The sequence below is a fragment of the Bubalus kerabau genome, chromosome 4 (genome assembly GCF_029407905.1).
Source record: "Bubalus kerabau isolate K-KA32 ecotype Philippines breed swamp buffalo chromosome 4, PCC_UOA_SB_1v2, whole genome shotgun sequence".
Lineage (NCBI taxonomy): Eukaryota > Metazoa > Chordata > Mammalia > Artiodactyla > Bovidae > Bubalus > Bubalus kerabau.
This window is the reverse complement of record NC_073627.1, coordinates 919,291-937,067: the sequence shown is the minus strand read 5'-3', so window position 1 is coordinate 937,067 and position 17,777 is coordinate 919,291. Positions and strand designations below refer to the sequence as shown.

General features: G+C 58.6%; 1 protein-coding gene across 1 annotated transcript in view; it reads left to right on the top strand.

Moving 5' to 3' along the window:
- The window catches only part of CACNG5 (calcium voltage-gated channel auxiliary subunit gamma 5), a 28,626-nt gene extending 19,457 nt beyond the window's left edge, over positions 1–9,169 (top strand). Inside the window, exons 2-6 of the mRNA XM_055574945.1 lie at positions 1,467–1,733; positions 3,068–3,154; positions 4,600–4,740; positions 6,723–6,868; positions 7,138–9,169. Coding sequence (XP_055430920.1) covers positions 1,514–1,733; positions 3,068–3,154; positions 4,600–4,740; positions 6,723–6,868; positions 7,138–7,395 — 852 coding nt within the window. The 5' untranslated portion in view covers positions 1,467–1,513 and the 3' untranslated portion in view covers positions 7,396–9,169. The remainder of the gene's footprint in view (positions 1–1,466; positions 1,734–3,067; positions 3,155–4,599; positions 4,741–6,722; positions 6,869–7,137) is intronic.
- Positions 9,170–17,777: the final 8,608 nt, after the last annotated feature.

Below are 17,777 nucleotides of genomic sequence, written 5' to 3'. Positions count from 1 at the left end.
TGGGATTCTCCAGACAAGAGTACTGGGGTGGGTTGCCATTTCCTCCTCCAGGGGATCTTCCTGACCAGGGACCCTGCCTTGCAGACGGATTCTTTACCACTGAACCACCGGCAGAGGTCGCTCATCTATAGAATGGGGGTGGTGATCTGGTTGTGAAGATTAAAATTAAGTGCTTGGCAGACCACCGAGCAGTGATGAACATTCAGCATACTTCAGCTTGTGTTGCTGTCCTTTCCTCCCTGTCGCGGGAGGGGGCCGGGCCTCAGGAAGCCTAATCTCCCTGCAGCCCGCGGCTGCTCAGGACCTGGCTGAGCATGGCGCCAGGGCTCCCACGGCTCCTTCAAGGCTCTCTGCAGCTCATGGGGCTGATATTCCCACCTGTTGCTCTCTCCTTCGCTTACTGCGCTCACCATCCTCGGGGTTCTAATTCCGGTCCCTGTGGCAGATAATGCGATTTTGTGAGCCTCAAATGTAAGCGAAAATACTTCATAAATGGCTGTCAGAGTCCTCGGGACTGTAACCCACGCGGGGACATCTGGCTGGTCAGGGCAGCCATTCCCCAAGGGGCCCTGTCTGCACCCCACACCTCCGCCTCGGACCCGAGGCTCCACTGGACAGAACACGGCCCACCCTCCCATCCTGGCTGTTCCGCCATCATTTCGTGTTTCTCTAGCTTGCAGTCGACAGAGACTGGTTGGTTTGCTTCTGGGCAGTGAGCACGGGGTCCACACACAGAGGGGGCCTCACAGGCTGGCCGGCCCCTCCACCTCCCACCCGCTGCGTGGAGAGTGGTCTGGTGTGTGTTTCGGCTTCTCCTCTGGAAGCTGGTGCAGGCGGGTCTGGCTGGGATTAAGGCCTGTGCTGTCCTGCCCGGGGCTACGCCTCTTTGCCTCCAGGTGTCCGCAGGCCTCCAGGAGGCCAGCATGGGCCCATTGTACTGGTCAACCCCCCCCTTTCCCCCACCCCAGGTCAGCTGATGGAGCGGGGCTCCTGCCCTTCATTCTGGTGAAGGGCACCCGTTTCCTCCTCTTCCCTTCCCCTCCTATAGCAAGCCCAGGCCCCGCAGAGGAAGGGATCCCCCACATCTGATGTTGCTTTCGATTCTGACCCTCCCGGTGGAGTTCAGGCCTCCTCCCCACCCCGCCCCACCCCTCGGGCAGAACTCGCCAAGCTGCAGGCTCCTTGCTTTGAGGTTGGGAGCACTGTCTTCTAGGTGGGAGCCTGTCAAGGACAAGGGCAGGTCCTGCTCATCCCCGCCTCTCGTGTCCGGCATGCTGGGTCGTGTGAACGGATGGGTGGGTGAGCGGCAGCATCAGCCAGGGGCTCGAGAGAGGACACGGGCCCCTCACAGAGGTCAGGCAGGCAGGCTCCACATTCCCCCTGGGAGAGAAGGTGGCCTCTCTGAACGGGTGGCCTGCCGGCCCTGGTTCACCCTCTGCCCCACGGGGGCTCTGCTTCCTTCCCAGGTCGCGCCTGCTCTCGCCACTGTCTCGCTCTCCTGCCCCCAGAGCCCATGCCCACTGGGCTGACCGGGAGGATGGGCGCCTGTGGGAGGAAGGCCCTGACCCTGCTGAGCAGCGTCTTCGCCGTGTGTGGCCTGGGCCTGCTGGGCATCGCCGTCAGCACGGACTACTGGCTGTACCTGGAGGAGGGCGTGGTCCTGGCCCAGAACCAGAGTACCGAGACCAGGATGTCGCTGCACTCGGGCCTGTGGCGGGTCTGCTTCCTGGCAGGTAAGCGTGCCCTGACCACAGCCAGCGCTGCTCCAGAAAGGAGCAGTCCCCCCACCCCCCACCCCCCGGGAAGCAGCGTCCCTGTGGGAAGGAGGCGTTCCCGCGGACGCGCTCCCCTTGGCGGCTAGCCATGCCCATCAGTGTCCATCAGGCAGGTCCTCTCCCCTCCGAGACCCGGGTCTTCCCACCTGAGAATGCACATGGCCCCGGGGAACTCCTAGCACATTCTCTGTCTGTCCATGGAATGGCAGGGACAAAACCCAGGTGCAGTCTCTCCAACTCTGCTAGAGGGAGCAGGTTTCCATCCGGCCTATCTGGGCCTCCTGCCCGCTTGCTGGGGTTTCTCTGCCCCCACCCAGAGCTGCTACTCCAAGCACTCTGTTCTTATCCCTTCATCATGACTAGGAGCCAGGCTTCACAAGAGCATCTTTTGTTCAAGGCTGCCTGGAAACACCACAGCGGGTCCACGCAGCCTTTCCTGGAGGCTCTGTAACCCAGGTGCCCATGGGCGCAGGGCACACTCGGTCCTCCCAGCCTCATGGCAGGGCTCTGCTGGGGGACACCAACTCGTGCTCAGCAGGGATGACACCTGGAGGCCTGGCCGAGTCTGCCTCGTGAATGATATCCAACACCGGCCCCACCTCCCACCTCCTGCACTGTGCAGCCTCCATCTCTGCTTAAATCTGAAGCAGCGTTAGGCCACCCGGATCTGGCCACCAAGGTGGTGACAAAGGGGTTGTGCTCCTCAGCTCCCCCGCTGGGGCGCCTGAGCCAGCCACGGGCCACCCTCGGCGCCTCCTGCCCCCAAGCCACCAGACATCTGACGCAGCCTCAAGCTGCAGTGCCAATCGCTTTTCATGCAGCTTTGGTGCTTCTCTGGGGAAAATGTGATGTCAGGATGGGTGTCCACCTCTGTCCACCGTGGGCCACCAGCCAGGGACAGGCCCCCAAGGGCTTAGATCCAGCTCAGGTGCAAATACACAGGGGGTCAAAGATTCTAGAAGCTCTTGCCCATGCCACTTGAACGTGCCAGCTGCAAACCCGAGCTCAGAAGGACCCAGAGGACGTGAGGAGCATCTGGCAGGGACACCTTCATCCCACTGATCCCCAGGGCTGGTTCAGGTGACCGGGCTGGTCAGGTGGGCGTCCCCTTCCCCCTCCCCCACCCTACGCTCCCTGCGCACCCCTCCGGGAGCTGTGCGCTCGGCTGAGGAGAACGACCAATGGGGAGGACTGGTCTTTGGTCAAGGGTGCACGAGTAGCTACGCTCGCCTGCTAGAGCCTCCAGACAAGCTCGCCGAAGTCCCCGAGCAAAAGCGGCTCTTGTCCTGCAGGTGAGGAGCAGGGGCGTTGCTTCACTATCGAGTACGTGATGCCCGCGAGCGCCCAGCTGACCTCGGAGTCCACGGTCAGCGTACTAAGTAGGTGTCTCTGACCTTCCACCCCGGGCCACGGGCTGCACGGGGCAGAGTGGGGCAGGGGGAAGAGGCGGCTTGTTTCTCGAGAGCCAACGCCCCGGGACTCAGCTGGCCGTGCCAACCAGAGTTGCCGAGCTTGCGCTGCAGAGTGTTTGTCGGGGGGTCAGGTTGCTGGCAGTGCCCGCTGCTGTGACCCGACCAAGGGAGAGGGCGTCCACACCCAGCATCCTCCTCTGCGTGGGCGGCTCCAGCAAAGCACAGACCAGGCAGCTTAGAAACAGCAAAAATGCGATCCTCTCAGCTCTGGGGATTAGAAGGCCAAGACCAAGGCGCCAGGGACTCTCGTGGAGGTCCAATGGTTAAGACTCCATGCTTCCAATGCAGAGGGCACAGGTGTGACCCCTGATTGCGGAACTAAGACCCCACATGTTGCATGGTGCAGCCAAAAAGTTAAAGTTAAAAGATGATTTTTAAAAGGATCAAGGTGCTGGCCTGGTCAGCTCCTGGTGAGGGCCCTCTCCCCAGTGCGTAGCCCAGGCCGTCCTGCTGAGTCTTCTCGTGGTGGCTCGGCCGAGGGGCTCGCCTGTCTCTCTCTTACGGGCACTGACCCCCTTCATGAGGGCCCCACCCCAATGACGTGAGTCCTCCCGAGGCCAGCCCCAGATACCATCCCTTGAGTGTTAGGTGTAACATGCGAGTTTTGTGGGGCTTCCCTGGTGGTTCAGCTGGTAAAGAATCTGCCTGCAGTGCAGGAGACCCAGGTTTGACCCCTGGGTCAGGAAAGATCCCCTGGAGAAGGAAAAGGCAACCCACTCCAATATTCTTGCTGGGAAATCCCATAGATGGAGGAACCTGGCAGGCTACAGTCCAAGGAGTCACAGTCGGACACGACTGAGGGACTTCATTTTCTTTCCCTCATAGCTCAGTTGGTAAAGAATCCGCCTGCAATGCAGGAGACCTGGGTTTGATGCTGGGGTTGGGAAGATTTTCTGGAGAAGGCAAAGGCTACCCATTCCAGTATTCTGGCCTGGAGAATTCCATGGACTGTGTAATCCATGTGATCGAAAAGAGTCAGACACAATTGAGCGACTTTCACTTTGTGGGGCACAGACATTCACGCCATTAGCCCCAGGGGACTGAACCAAGCTCTCCCCACCCCCACCCCCCAGCAAGACTGACGCCATGGCCTTGGCCTCACCAGAGCCGGCTTGGACCCCAGATGAAGCTGCGGTGCAGTTCTGAAGCTAATCCCCGGGTTAGCACAGACCCCACAGGTGAAGGGCCGAGGGAGAGAGCCCACCAAGGAGGAGGTGGAGGCCGGCCACTCGCGCAGGGCGGGGGCTTGGGGACCAGCTGGCGGACGCGGGCAGGCTGCTCAGATTGGGGGGCGGGGTGATCGCAGAATGAGCCCCTGGAGGCTGACAGCACCCTTCCGTCCCCTCGGTCAGAAATGATTCGCTCGGCCACCCCGTTCCCCCTGGTCAGCCTCTTCTTCATGTTCATCGGCTTCATCCTGAGCAACATCGGACACGTCCGTCCCCACAGGACCATCCTGGCCTTTGTCTCAGGCATCTTCTTTATCCTCTCGGGTGAGTGGTGCTGTTTCCGCTCGGGCACGCTGGACTCCTGACACTTGGTCGTGACCGCTCTGCCCCGGGAAGCCCTGGTCCCACAGGTGGGTCAGCCGCGAGGGACCCGCGCATCAGTGGCCCAGGCAGAATTGAGTCTGAGCTGGAAGAGAGTCTGAGGACCCCAGACCGGACCCTCCCCCGTGGAGGAGGGTGACCTGGCAGCTTCCGGGACACAGCTGGGAGGAGAACCCAGGGTCCTCATTCCACACCATCACCGCAGCTTCTTCTGGAGGAGGAAATGGCAACCCACTCCAGTACTCTTGCCTGGAGAATCCCATGGGCAGAGGAGCCTGGCAGGCTACAGTTCATGGAGTTGCAAGAGTCGGACACTACTTAGCACTATATTTCTTGGGCTTCCCTGATAGCTCAGTTGGTAAAGAATCCATCTGCAGTGCAGACGACCCCAGTTCAATTCCTGAGTTGGGAATGGATAGAAGAGAAAGGACATCCCTTCCTGGAGAAGGGATAGGCTACCCACTCCAGTCTTCTTGGGCTTCCGTTGTGGCTCAGCTGGTAAAGAATCCACCTTCAATGTGGGAGACCTGGGTTTGATCCCTGGGTGGGGAAGACCCCTCTGAGAAGCGAAAGGCTACCCACTCCAGTCTTCTGGCCTGGAGAATTCCATGGACTGTGCAGTCCACGGGGTTGCAAAGAGTGGGGACACGACTGAGCGACTTTCACTTCCACCACCGATTCTTAGCTGCAGTGGTCGCGAGTGTTCCTATTCTTGGAGGGCTGTGTCCTGTGTTCTTACGTGAAAGAAACACAGTCTGCCTTTGGGATAATGGCCTCTTCACCTCCCAGCCTTCAGCTGTCCTCCAGAGACCCCGCCCCTCCCCTGGGCTACCCGGGCCCCCTCAGCTTGGACCTGTCCGCTAGCCATCATTCAGTCCGTCAGTCATTCATGTGCTAGCTCGTCCATTCCCGGCATCATCAGGCCGTGACCTGGGGCTGGATCCCCCCACCAACAGACAGGCAGCGTAACAGGTGATGTGGACAAGCGGGCAGGGAACAGGGACCCTGCCTGAGAAGGGCTGGACCTCACAGACTCAGGTACCTTCTACTTCTCTATGAACTTCACAAGACTCAAGGCCCTACAGCAGCCTCAAGGCACCTGAGGTTTCAGGGGCAGCAGCGGGCCAGAGATCTCAGGCTGACCCGGGCCACGTGAAGTGCTTAAGGCCAGCAGTAGACGCTGCTTACTCACCCCACCTTACGTCTTAGGGTTCACTTGGGCCTGATCCAGTGTGAGTGAAGTGCTGAGGAAGACCTGAATCACACTTGTATTCCTTTAACCTTCAAGGTGCCCAGCTTAACCATGTGAATGGAATGAAACCCAAACAGCTGAAAACAGAGTAATCAATTGTGTCCTGATCTGATTACAGTCACGGACTGACCAGGCTGATGCTGAGTCTGTCCTTTGCTCCATGAGGGGAGGGGTTGGGCCCCGGCCCCCACCCCCAGCCTCTGACATCCCGCTGGCCAGTCTTCACCACCCCTGCCTCTCCAGCGCTTCAGGACACACCCACGGGCCACACCCAGGGGCGGGTGTGCTGCAGAGACCACCCATCTGGGGACTGGAGGCCCTGCCACCTCTGGCGGGGAGCACAGGTTACCCCTGAGTACAGCAGAAACCACCTGAGGTCACCGTAGGGTGACCTGGGGGGATTCAGGACACTAGTCATTGTCCCGGCCAATGACTCAGAGGAGGGGCGGGGTGGGCTCCTGGGAGGCCCTGGCAGAGCAGGAGCCCCACCTGCACGCCGGCCTCCGTCTGGAGGGTGACGGTCCAGGCAGGGTCTTGGGGGGTGGACTCCTGCTCCCCTTGAACTCCAGAGTGAGCTCATGGTCACCCAGGCGCCGCCTTTTCCCGGAGCCCGGAGGGGAGGCGGGTGCCCCGGGCAGCTCCGGGCCTCCTGCCTGAGCCCCCGCCCCCGCAGGCCTCTCCCTCGTGGTGGGCCTGGTGCTCTACATCTCCAGCATCAACGACGAGATGCTCAACAGGACCAGGGACGCGGAGACCTACTTCAGCTACAAGTACGGCTGGTCCTTCGCCTTCGCAGCCATCTCCTTCCTGTTAACTGAGGTAAAGCCTTCCCGGGGGCTGGATGGGGGTGGGGCTGCTGGTAGGGGGAGGAGGAGGAGACCCGCCGGGCTCCGCCCTTCATCCTGCCCCCCCCCCCGCCCCATCCCCATCCCCTCCTCCCCTCCCCCATGCCCTCCCCACCCTGCGCCCATCCCCCACTCCGCCCCACCCCCTCTGCCCCGCCCCTTCCCCCTCCCTCTCCTCCCCTTCCCTCCCCTCTGGCCGCTGCCCAGGCCCCCAGCACCAGCGCCCTCCGCCTCCTCCCACAGAGCGCCGGGGTGATGTCCGTGTACCTGTTCATGAAGAGATATACCGCCGAGGACCTGTACCGGCCTCACCCTGGCTTCTACCGCCCGCGTCTGAGCAACTGCTCGGATTACTCGGGCCAGTTCCTGCACCCGGACGCCTGGGCCCGGGGCCGCAGTCCCTCCGACCTCTCCAGCGACGCCTCCCTGCAGATGAACAGCAGCTACCCGGCACTGCTCAAGTGCCCGGACTACGACCAGATGTCCACCTCCCCGTGCTGAGCCGCGGCCTCCCCTGGACCGCGGCCCGGACAGCCTTCCCTGCCCTCGTTGGCCCGTGAGCCCCGGCACCCCCACACCCAGCTGCTGTCGCCCGACCCGTCCCCTCCCCACACCCCCCACTAGCTCCTGCGCAGGTCACGAGTGTCAGGAGCGGGAGAGAGGGCGGGAGAGAGGGCTGACTGGTCTGGAGGGGGTGGTGTAGCCAATCACTCGGGCCTCTGCTCCCAGGAGAGAGGTGGGTACCGCTGGATCTTCACCCACCCCACCTTACGTCTCGGCCAAGACCAAGGCCAGTGCTGGGATGCCAGGTTCTTTCCAGAGGCCCAGCTGGTCTGATGAGCCTGCCGCCTGGCCTGGCCCTCCCTCATGATCCGGGCTGTGGGTCAAGAGGTGACCAATCCGGAGGTCTGGCTGGTTCAGAGCTGTCCAGCCGAGTCCTTGCAAAGTCCTTTATCCCTGGTGGTCACCTGCATTCCACTAGGACACACCTGTCTGCTCTCTCCAGCTCCTGGCACCCCACAGCCTGGGGGCTCTTTCCTCTTCTCCCACCAGAACTCAGCCGCCCCAAACGCTCCCAGAGGGGTTAAGGGAGTCTGGACCACTCGGATGAGGTCACAAAGAGACATTAACAGCTGGTGATGTCTTGGTGTGTACGGCCCCTCAGCAACGTGTTTAACGGGGGCCTTTGATGCCTTAACCCAGAGAAGCGACTCTGGTGATGGGAATTTCGGGATGGGGCTGGTCCGAGTTAATATTGCCAAGCACTATATCAGGCCCAGGGATACTGTCCTCGCTCACAGGGGTGACATTTCTGGTCTAATCGTGTAGACAGACGTCTGTCCCAGCAAAGCAGAAGGCGAGTTTCAAGAGGCCACCTGGGGTTTGGAGCTGGATTGCTGACACTGGAGTCTAAAGAAGCTGGACTCACGATAGTCCTCCCAAGGACGCTGTCAAGGCCGGAGGGCCGATTTAACGCTCATACACGGCAGTGTCTGCCTGCTGGGAACGGGCTGGGAATGGGCGTGGGTTGGCAGACAGAAGCTGGAGAGGATGCGGCGGCGCGATGCCCCTTTCCCAGGTGGAATCCGGAGTGGGGAGGCGCAGGCCCCCTCCATGTGGTCCACAGATGGACGCAGGAAAGGTGCCTGCGGGATGGAACCTCGGATTGCCACGTGTCTTCTCGGTGTGGCCAGCTTCTGGATTTGAGGTTTCGAGCAGCCGGACAAAATGGGCTCTCTACCGTGTGTTTCAGTCACTCCAGCTGTTCTCTTGTGCTCTCTTTAAGACAGCGTTCAGTTCTTGGTGCAAAAAGCCACCATGGGCAGCATGTGGGCTCCAGGAAGAACTACAGAAAGCTGCGCGTGCAGCCTGGGTGGCCTTGGGCAGGGCCACGCATCTGTTTGCTGGGCGGCCATGGGCTGGGTGGCTTCAGCGGCAGACATTGGTTTTCTCACAGTTCTGGAGGCCAGAAGCCAGAGGTCTAGGTGCCAGCAGACTTGATTTCTTTCGCGGCTGTTTCCCACGGCTTGTCGATGGCCATCTTCTCCACGTAGCCTCACGTGGTGTTTTTCCTGCACGCCTGGGTGTCCCCTGGTGTCCAAGCCCCTCTTAGGAGGACACCCATCAGACTGGACGAGAGCCCATCCTAATGGCTCATTTTAACTTAAATCAGCTGGTTAAAGGCATGGTCTCCAAATGTAGCCATCTTCTGAGTCCCGGAGGCAAAGGCCTGAACACAAGAGTGTGGGGCCAGGAGCAGGAAGAGGGGCGAGGATCGGGCAGGGGGATGGTGGGGGGAGCGGGCAGGGATGGGGGGCGAGGAGCCGGATGCGGGGCCGGGGGCAGGGCAGCAAGGAGCCCCGATTGGGGCAGGGGCACCGCCCAGCCCGTCGCAGGGAGGCTGGACCGCCTATTGTGTCAGGGGTACGAGAGGGGAGCCAGAGAAGCGGGCCGCGGTTCCAGTCCTGGCACCCTCCTAGGGGGTCCTGGGAAACCCCCTTCTGCTCCGAGGGACCTGGCCTAAGCTGTTTCCCACCCGCACCCCAGCTCTTAAGGGTCCAGCCTTCTGCGGCGGCCCCGCGTGTGGACCGCTCACCCTCGCGGGCGCGCCGACACAGCTGTAAAGCCCCTTCCACGCCGTCGGCCGGCCGCGACTTGTAACCTCCGTTACTGTTCACGGTTTACCCGGAAACTGGGTGCTGCCCGCCACAGAGGGCTGGGTCAGCGCGCTTGCAGACGGTCGGTCGTATTTCCAAGCTGACGGCGCTTAGACGCGTGGACTCTAGCCTTCGCCGGCGTGCTGAGCTCCTTGGACAAGCCTTCTTGCCCTAAAGTACTCCTCTGTCGCCGTGCCGGGCTTGCCTTTGTGCACATGGGAAAAGCAGAAACCCGCTGCTGAGCGCACGCCGCTGGCTGCTCTTTCGGACGGGCCTCTCGGCCTGGCCGCTGCGCTGCTCTGGCAGGCCGCTCTCCCCGGACATGCAACTTCCGCGGCTCTTCAGCACGGGTTCTGGGTCCTTGTCTCCCCTCCTGCAGGCTGGGTGAAACTTTCTTTTCTGTCTATAAATTAATCTCAGAACGGGGACCCTTGCAGCCCCTCCAGAATCAAAGGATTTTCGTGAAACATTAAAGTGTATATAAACTCAGCTCAGAAACCATAAATGACGGGCCCTTCCCCAACACACTTTCTGACTTTTTGTTTCCTCAAGCACTTATTTTAAAAAGGTATATGAGTTTTTACTTTTTCATACTCAAAATATGGGAGGGGGAGACTAATACAACAAAGTCTGAGTCATTATGGAATAAAATCACTCGGGTTTACCAGTCAGGGGTGGGGGAAGTTCTGACTTTTGTTCCTTCTCACCTGGAACTCACTAGCGCCCCGCACGTGGTACCCCTCACAGGCCCCGGAGATGACCTTCAGAGAAATGGTCTGTTATCAGTACCACGCGGAGTTGAGGGGGGACAATGGGGCAAGTCCACACCAGCTTCTCAGTCGGGTCCTGAGGACCACGTGTCAGGGAGCCCCCTCCTTCATGTTTGAGTAACTGTTTCCTTCCTAAATGAAAGCGGTGTGCTGGGGTTCTCCAGAGATACCGCTAACAGGCGCATACATGTGGGCTCAGTCGTGTCTGACTCTGCGACCCCAGGGACTGCAGCCCGCCAGACTCCTCAGCCCATTGGGTTGTCCAGGCAAGAAGACTGGAGTGGGTTGCCGTTTCATGCTCCAGGGGATCTTCCAGGCCCAGGGATTGAACCTGCATCTCCTGTCTCCTTCATTGCAGGCGGTTTCCTGCCCTATGGGCAGACTCTTTACTGACTGAGCCACCAGGGAAGTGACAGCGTGACACCTGGAACCCAAGCACCAGGTGGAGCGTGGGCACAGACGTGGGTGAACAAGCGGGTGCTTCTGAGTGCGCCTGTGTTCGGTATAGACAGGCCAGGACCTGGGGCGTGCGCTCAGCCTGGGGGCTGCCTCTGGCCGCCCCCCACTCCCCCGGGGTCACGGGTGGTGAGCTGTGGCCTGGCTGCAGCCGCTCCCTCCTGGCAGACACGGTCTCTGGAGCCCTGCACACCGCCCCCCCGCCCTGCCCTGGGTCCTTGACTTCTGCTCTGCGACCTTGGGCGGGCCTCTCTACCCAGGGCCCACCTGGGCTTCTCCTGCCTGGCTCTGCCTGATCCCCTGTCCCTTCTGCCTGGGCAGCATTTGCGCTGCTACTTCCAGGGCAGCCGCAGGCCCACCGTCCAGACACTGCTCCACCCCCTGTGTCAGCCTGGGGACCTCAGTTGTTTCATTCGTACAAAGACAGCATCGTATAAAATTGTCCTCATGCTCTGCCCCCAAGCTCCATCCTTGACTCTAAAGGCTGAGGGAGTTAGAGGCAAAACCCAACCAAGCCCACATGATTCCAATATTCTTCCCCAGCCCCCACCTCCTGCCTGGGGAACGCAAGACAGTGCCCCCAAAGAGTGTGGAATTTCAGCCTCTGCCTTGGATCAGCAGACAAGGCACAGCTGGTTCCCATGACAGGCTGAGGACTCTGGGGCCCCATCCAGGCTTCCTGCAGGCTGGGGCTGGGCTCCAAGCCTCTGTGGCCCCAGCCTGTCCCTCTGGAGCAGCAGGTAGGCTGTGCTTTGGGCAAGAAGCTGAGTCCATGGCCTCAGGCCCAGCCTCTGCTCCCTGGCCCTTTCCTGATGAGCTGGTGTTCACCGAGCTGCAGCAAGAGCCTGCCCTTGAGAAAAAGGACAGCAGAGCCCAGCATTATAGGGGCGAGGCTGTGTGCTCACCACACTGCTGTCCACCCCAGGATGGGCTCCTGGCCCCAAGAAGTTCCAATGGATGCTCAGAAATGACCTTGCTATCTCAGGGCTCCTAGTGCAGAGTTTAAACTGATCTTCACCACTGGTCTTTGAATAATTAATCCCATGCTCAGCACTTGTAAGAACAAGGCTCGAGGGCTTGGAGGTTTCTGATGAGGCAACAAGGAGACTTCATAGCTCAGTCTTCTCAGCAGACTGGACTTGGGTCAGTTTTTATCTTAAATCCACCCACATTCACACACCAACCTCCCACTGCGTTTCCGATATAAGAGAATGCGCATGAAAGTGCTATGGAGTCTATCTTGTCCGTGTAAACCATTTAAACATGCATTTCTTTGTTCAGCACATCTCTGGAAGCACCGTGTGTGTGAGCCGTCGTCCGCCTGGCAGCCACACGAGGTGCAAAGCAGAAAAGCGGAGTGTGGGTGATCTCCCGTCACCACCCCGCCGGTGCGACAAGCGTCACCTGGGTTTGTCTAAGTCAAATTAAATCGAACTTTGAGCCCCAACTCAGCTGGGGTGCCCCCGGGCAGCTCGGAAATCCAGTGGGCGGGGGTGCAGAGGCTGCCAGGTGGCTGCAAGTCCCCGCCCCATGCAGGGGAGGTTCCAGGTCCTCAGGCTCCAGGCGGCCAGGGTGCTGTCTTCCGGTATTCCCTGGCTCATTTCCTCCCCAGGCGGGGGCGCCCCAGAGCTCACGATCCTTCCACCGTCCCCCACCCTGTCCCCTCTCCCTGAGCTCTCAAGGACTTCCTTCCAACCTGCCCCCGGGAAGACACTCCACATTCCGCCCCAGTGGGCCCTAAAGACGCCATGGAGACTGCTTCTGTCCCTTCTATCAGTACTTCCTGTAGATTGGCAGGTGGAGCCTGAGGTCTGACGGGATGCAGATCCAGTAACTCTCCTCCAGGAGGCGTGAAGGGGCTTCCCAGGTCGCACCGGTGGTAACAAACCTGCCTGCAGTGCGGGAGACCTGGGTTTGATCCCTGGATCAGGAAGATCCCCTGGAGGAGGGCATAGCAACCCATTCCGGTATTCTTGCCTGGAGAATCCCATGGATAGAGGAGCCTGGCGGGCTACAGTCCACAGGGTTGCAGAGAGGCGGACACAACTGAAGTGACTTAGCGCACACAGGAGGTGTGAAAACCCAGCTGTCCTTCTTTGGAAGTTTGCGTTGATGGCTGTCATGGCAGGTCCGTTACCACTAGGACGGTGGCAAAATGCTGATGTCCTAACGTCACCGCTTCCCCAGAGATGAGCTGGGCGCCGGCCATCCAGAGAAACGGCCATCCCCCGTGCGCTGGCTTCCCCATGTCAGTCGCCACCCTGCAGCCGCCTGTGCCCCGTTGTATGACATGCCGGGTGCCCAGTGGATGGACAAGACACTTCCGGCAGTAAGATCCACCAGCAATACTTGCCAAGCCGCCCCCAGCAGCCGCCTTCGCCCGTGTCGGGACGCCCAGCCGTGCGCGTCGGCCCTGTGCTGCTTCCTGGCCCTGAGCGCCCTCTGCGCTGCTGCTGTTGTTTCGTCGCTCAGTCGTGTCCGACCCTTTGTGACCTCATAGATGGTAGCCCTCCAGGCTCCTCCATCCATCGGATTCTTCAGACTAGAACCCTGGAGTGGTTGCCATTTCCTCCTCCAGGGGATCTTCCTGAGCCAGGGATCGAACCCGTGTCTGCTGCATCGGCAGGTGTGTTCTGACCACCCAGCCAGCTCCAAGGGCTTTCAACAACCACATCTCCAGTTCCCTCTAAGAAGCCTGCCCTGGTTAAAGGGCTCAGGAATGGCCACCTGTTTGTCAGCTTTAGGAGACACCCAGAGCAAGGAGGTAGGCAGGCATCAAGTTCTCATGTCATAGGATGTTGTCAGGCCCCCCGCCCACCCCCCGCTCCCACCCCCTCGTGGAGAGGGGCCTTTCCTGGAGGTCCCTCTGGCTGTGAGTCACCAGCTCCCCAACCCCGAACCCCACAGGAAAAATGCAAATGGATTCTGGTGAATAGGGAGCTAACGCCACCTCTATGTGGGAGGGGATGTTATAATACCAGGCTGTCGCCAAATTGACGTTATTAAACAAATGTGCAAAAATAGCAGCCATAATTACTCCATACAGTAGCTCAATCTGGAGCTCTCAGTGCGGTTTTGTGCCCCTAAACACAGGGCTGTCTCTACGCCCGCTCCTCTGGCCCTTCCTCCTTCCTCCTCGCCAAGATGCTGCAGAAGAAAGAGACCCCAAGCAGGCCCCCAGAACCTCTTTGTTTCCTTGAGAAATGAGAAAAGGGTGGGAACTAAGATTTGTTCAGCAACTGCTGTGTGTCAGGTCCTTTTCCCATGGAACCCCGCTGAATCCTCACAACAGTTTAATGAAGGAAGCCCTGTTATTCCCATTGGACAGATCAGTAAACTGAGTCTGAGAGGTTCCCAAACTTGTCTTCCGGTCACTGGGCTTGTAAATATGAAAGCCTGGCTTTGATCAGCCCCCAAACCCATGCCCTTTGCTCTTTTTTTAATTATGAGAGTATGACAACACATTTATAGGAGACTTGGAAAATACAGAACAAAGTTACATATAGTTCTGCAGTATATTGGTGCCCTTTGCTCTTTGTCCTGATGCTACAAACGTTCCTCTGAACAGTATCTCCCCAACCTCTCCCGCCCCGACAGACGCCTCACAGCATAGCGCCTGCCGGCGGCGATGGCTCTCGGACTTGGCTGTGTCCCAGGCAGGCTGCACTCCGCTCGTGGCCTGTCCACTGCTTCAGTTCAGCTCCAGAGCCAGGACCCGTCCCAGGAGAGCAAGGAGGGGGAGGAACCTCAGGGTCACCTGCCCCAGCACCAACCCCAACTTAACCCTTCATGTGTGAGGGAGGGAGACCCCCCAAAAGGATCTGCCTGCCAGGCAGGAGATGAAAGAGACTTCGGTTCCATCTCTGGGTCGGGAAGACCCTCTGGAGCAGGAAATGGAGACTGACTCCAGTGTTCTTGGCTGGAGAATCCTAAGGACAGAGGAGCCTGGTAGGCCACAGTCCATGGGGTCGCACAGAGTCGGACACGCCTGAGCGCGCACTACCCCTGCCCCTCCCCCCGCCCCCTCTCCAGCCCCCATCCCCCGGCCCCAGCCCCCGCCCCTGGCCCCACCCCCTCTTCAGCCCCTGGCCCCACCCCCTCGTCAACCCCTGGCCCCGCCCCTCTCCAGCCCCTGGCCCCGCCTCCTCAACCCTGGGTCTTTGGGTGTCCTGGCTTCTGAGGAGCCGTCCCTCCACGCCCTGCCCCGCAGAGGTGGCTCAGGGTGGACACCCAGGATCCGATGCTCTGGGCTGCCCACGGTTGTGTCCCACCTCGGGTTACTGCAAACAGCTGGCTCCCTCCAACCTTCCGGGACACGCCACACGAGCCTGCTTTGCTGAGTTGCAGCAGAGAATAGTCGCTGGTCCTCAGTGACTGGTCGCCTCTTCTTCAGCAGGTGAACTAAGTCCCGTCCCAGGCTGTAGGTGTCGTGGTTCTGGGTATTTCCTCATCCTGGTCACTGCCCTCATAGACTCTCTAGGTTGCAACGTCTCTTTTAAATGTGATTTCTGCAACTGATCCAGACTCTGGCCATCCTTGCCCTCAGGATGGGCCTTCTGCGCTTGTTTGGTTTGTCAGGAAGATGACACAAAGCTGCAACCTAAGGTGACTGCCAGGGCGAAAGCCGTGCTTTAGCAGCCTATACCTGGGGCGCCAGTTTGGGGGTTAAAAGTCCAAAATATTAATTACTAAACACTAACTTCTTCTTACAGAGAAACTAAAGAGGTTTTGGACTATTAATAAATATGCTTGGTGCCACCCTGAGATGTTCTCTATAAGAAAGCAAATGTTTTTAGAGATTATCATTGGTATTTATATTCACCAATCTACAGAATGCTAATATGAAGGACAGTTCATGTTTGCTTAAGGAAAGTAGGATGTATGGTTTTAGTTTAAAAAAAAAGAAATGAAATTACATTTTATTGAGAACAAGAAAGTAGGTCTGCCTTATAGGTGGCCGTTTCTAAATGAACAGTGATTAAAAGAGAAAAAATAAAAGGTCTATGGAAAGTGGACCCCAAGAAAAGAGTTTTGTGCATGATACAAGTTTTCTTGAGATGTTGAACTGCCCTTGATAATGGGTTTTAATTTTCTTTCTCTAAAGTGATTTGCTGTGGTTCAGACAGTAAAGAATCCGCCTGCAGTGCAGGACATGCAGGTTCGATCCCTGGATCGGAAAGAGGAGGGCATGGCTACCCACTCCAGTATTCTTAACTGGAGAATGCTGTGGACAGAGGAGCCTGGCGGTCTACAGTCCATGGGGTCGCAAAGAGTCTGACACGACTGGGTGACTGACGCTGGCGCTTCCCTCCTTCCATATCAAATTATTCACTTGTCCGCAACCTGGACATTGTATCCACAAAGAAGCAGTTGTTTTGTTTTTGCAAATTTCAAGTGCTTCTTCTATAAGGAAAAGAGCTAACAACTCTGCCCTCTTATGGCCAATTCATTGATTTCCTTCTCTTTAATATATCGCCCTGGGAGAGAAAGGAGCAAGCGGAAGTCCCTCCATGGCCTTGACCCTGCTCCACGTGCACGTTCTTCTGAGTGACGTTCGCGCGCTTGTGGAAACACAGAGGGACCTGTGGACACTTGGGCTGATTCCAACAGAATCATCTACTAGCAGCATTTTGCCCACCCTCCTCCATTTTCATTTTCTTATCTTTGAACCTACCCTCATTCTCAACACCTGTGAATATCAATGTTGTGATTCTTTCTGGCCCTGTGCTTTTCCTCTGCTCCAAGGGCGGTAAACAACCACGTCGCAAGCTTCCTCTGAGAAGCCTGCCCTGCTTAAATGGCTCAGGAATGGCCACCTCTTTATCAGCCTCGGAGACCCCCAGAGCAAAGGCAGAAGGCCGTTTCCAGGGAGGCATCATAGCAGTAAGATAGATGCTGCTGCATCTATCTTAGATGCATCTCTAGAAAGCATTCCCTTAGAATGTCCTGCGGCACTCTGAGGGTGCCCAGCTGGGGAGCCGTGGTCCCAGGCCTGCAAGTTGGTGACATTGGCCATCACCCTTGAATTCTTGTTGTGCCTTTCCTCAGAGGGGACCTGTCCCTGCGTGGCCCCCATACCCTCACCACCACACATCGTTCGCAGTGACAATCACTACCACCCACCATGGAGGCCAGTATAAGGGACCTCGATGCACTAAGGGTGGAGTGGCCAGGAGGCTTGCTGCACGGAGGTTGGGACCAGAGAGTAAAGAAGGGTGACCTCCAGACTAAGGGTTTCGGACTTCCTTTCTGAGGCAATGGGGAACCGAGATTTCAGGGAGGGATGAGCTAGGCTGGACTCGTTTTCATTGAGGTATGACTGATGTAATGTTACATTAGTCTCAGGCGTGCGATGTTACGATTAGATGTTTGCACACATTGCAAATGACCTCCACAGTAAGTGCAGAGTCGACCCATCACCACACACAGTTACAAACATGTTCTTTTCTTGAAATGAGAACATTGAAGATCCACTCTCCTAGCTACTTCCAAATATGCAGGGGCAGCAGGGTGGGCTCCCAGCTGTGCGGGGGTGGGGAGCTGAGGGGCAGAAGATTCCAGAAGGGAGGCTGGGGTCCAGGACCTGGCACAGTGGTCAACAGATGCTTTGTCTTGAGGGGCCGGGCTGAGAGGTAGAGCTAAGGAGGGGCCGTGGCTGGACCAGGGGGTCCCAGACAGGACGGGGGTGGGGGCAGGGTCCGAGAGGCTGGTGGGCACTCCCAGGGGAGGAAGGGGCGGGGTGAGGCCGTCACAGTCTCCAATCACAGAAGACCTTCTGGCTGAGTCCTCGCGTCCTCAGAGGGGAAGGACTCACTGCCTGGGTTCAGGCTCTGGGGGACCCACCCCTTGGGAGCCTGAGGGAGGGGGAAACAACAGTCCCAGTGAGATCTCAGCTTCCAGGGAGTCTGCTGCTGTGCTCTGACACGGAGGGGAAGCGAGACAGAAAGGAAGCCAAGCCTACAGCCTCGCCTGCTACAATCTTTGGCACTGCCTTACAAGA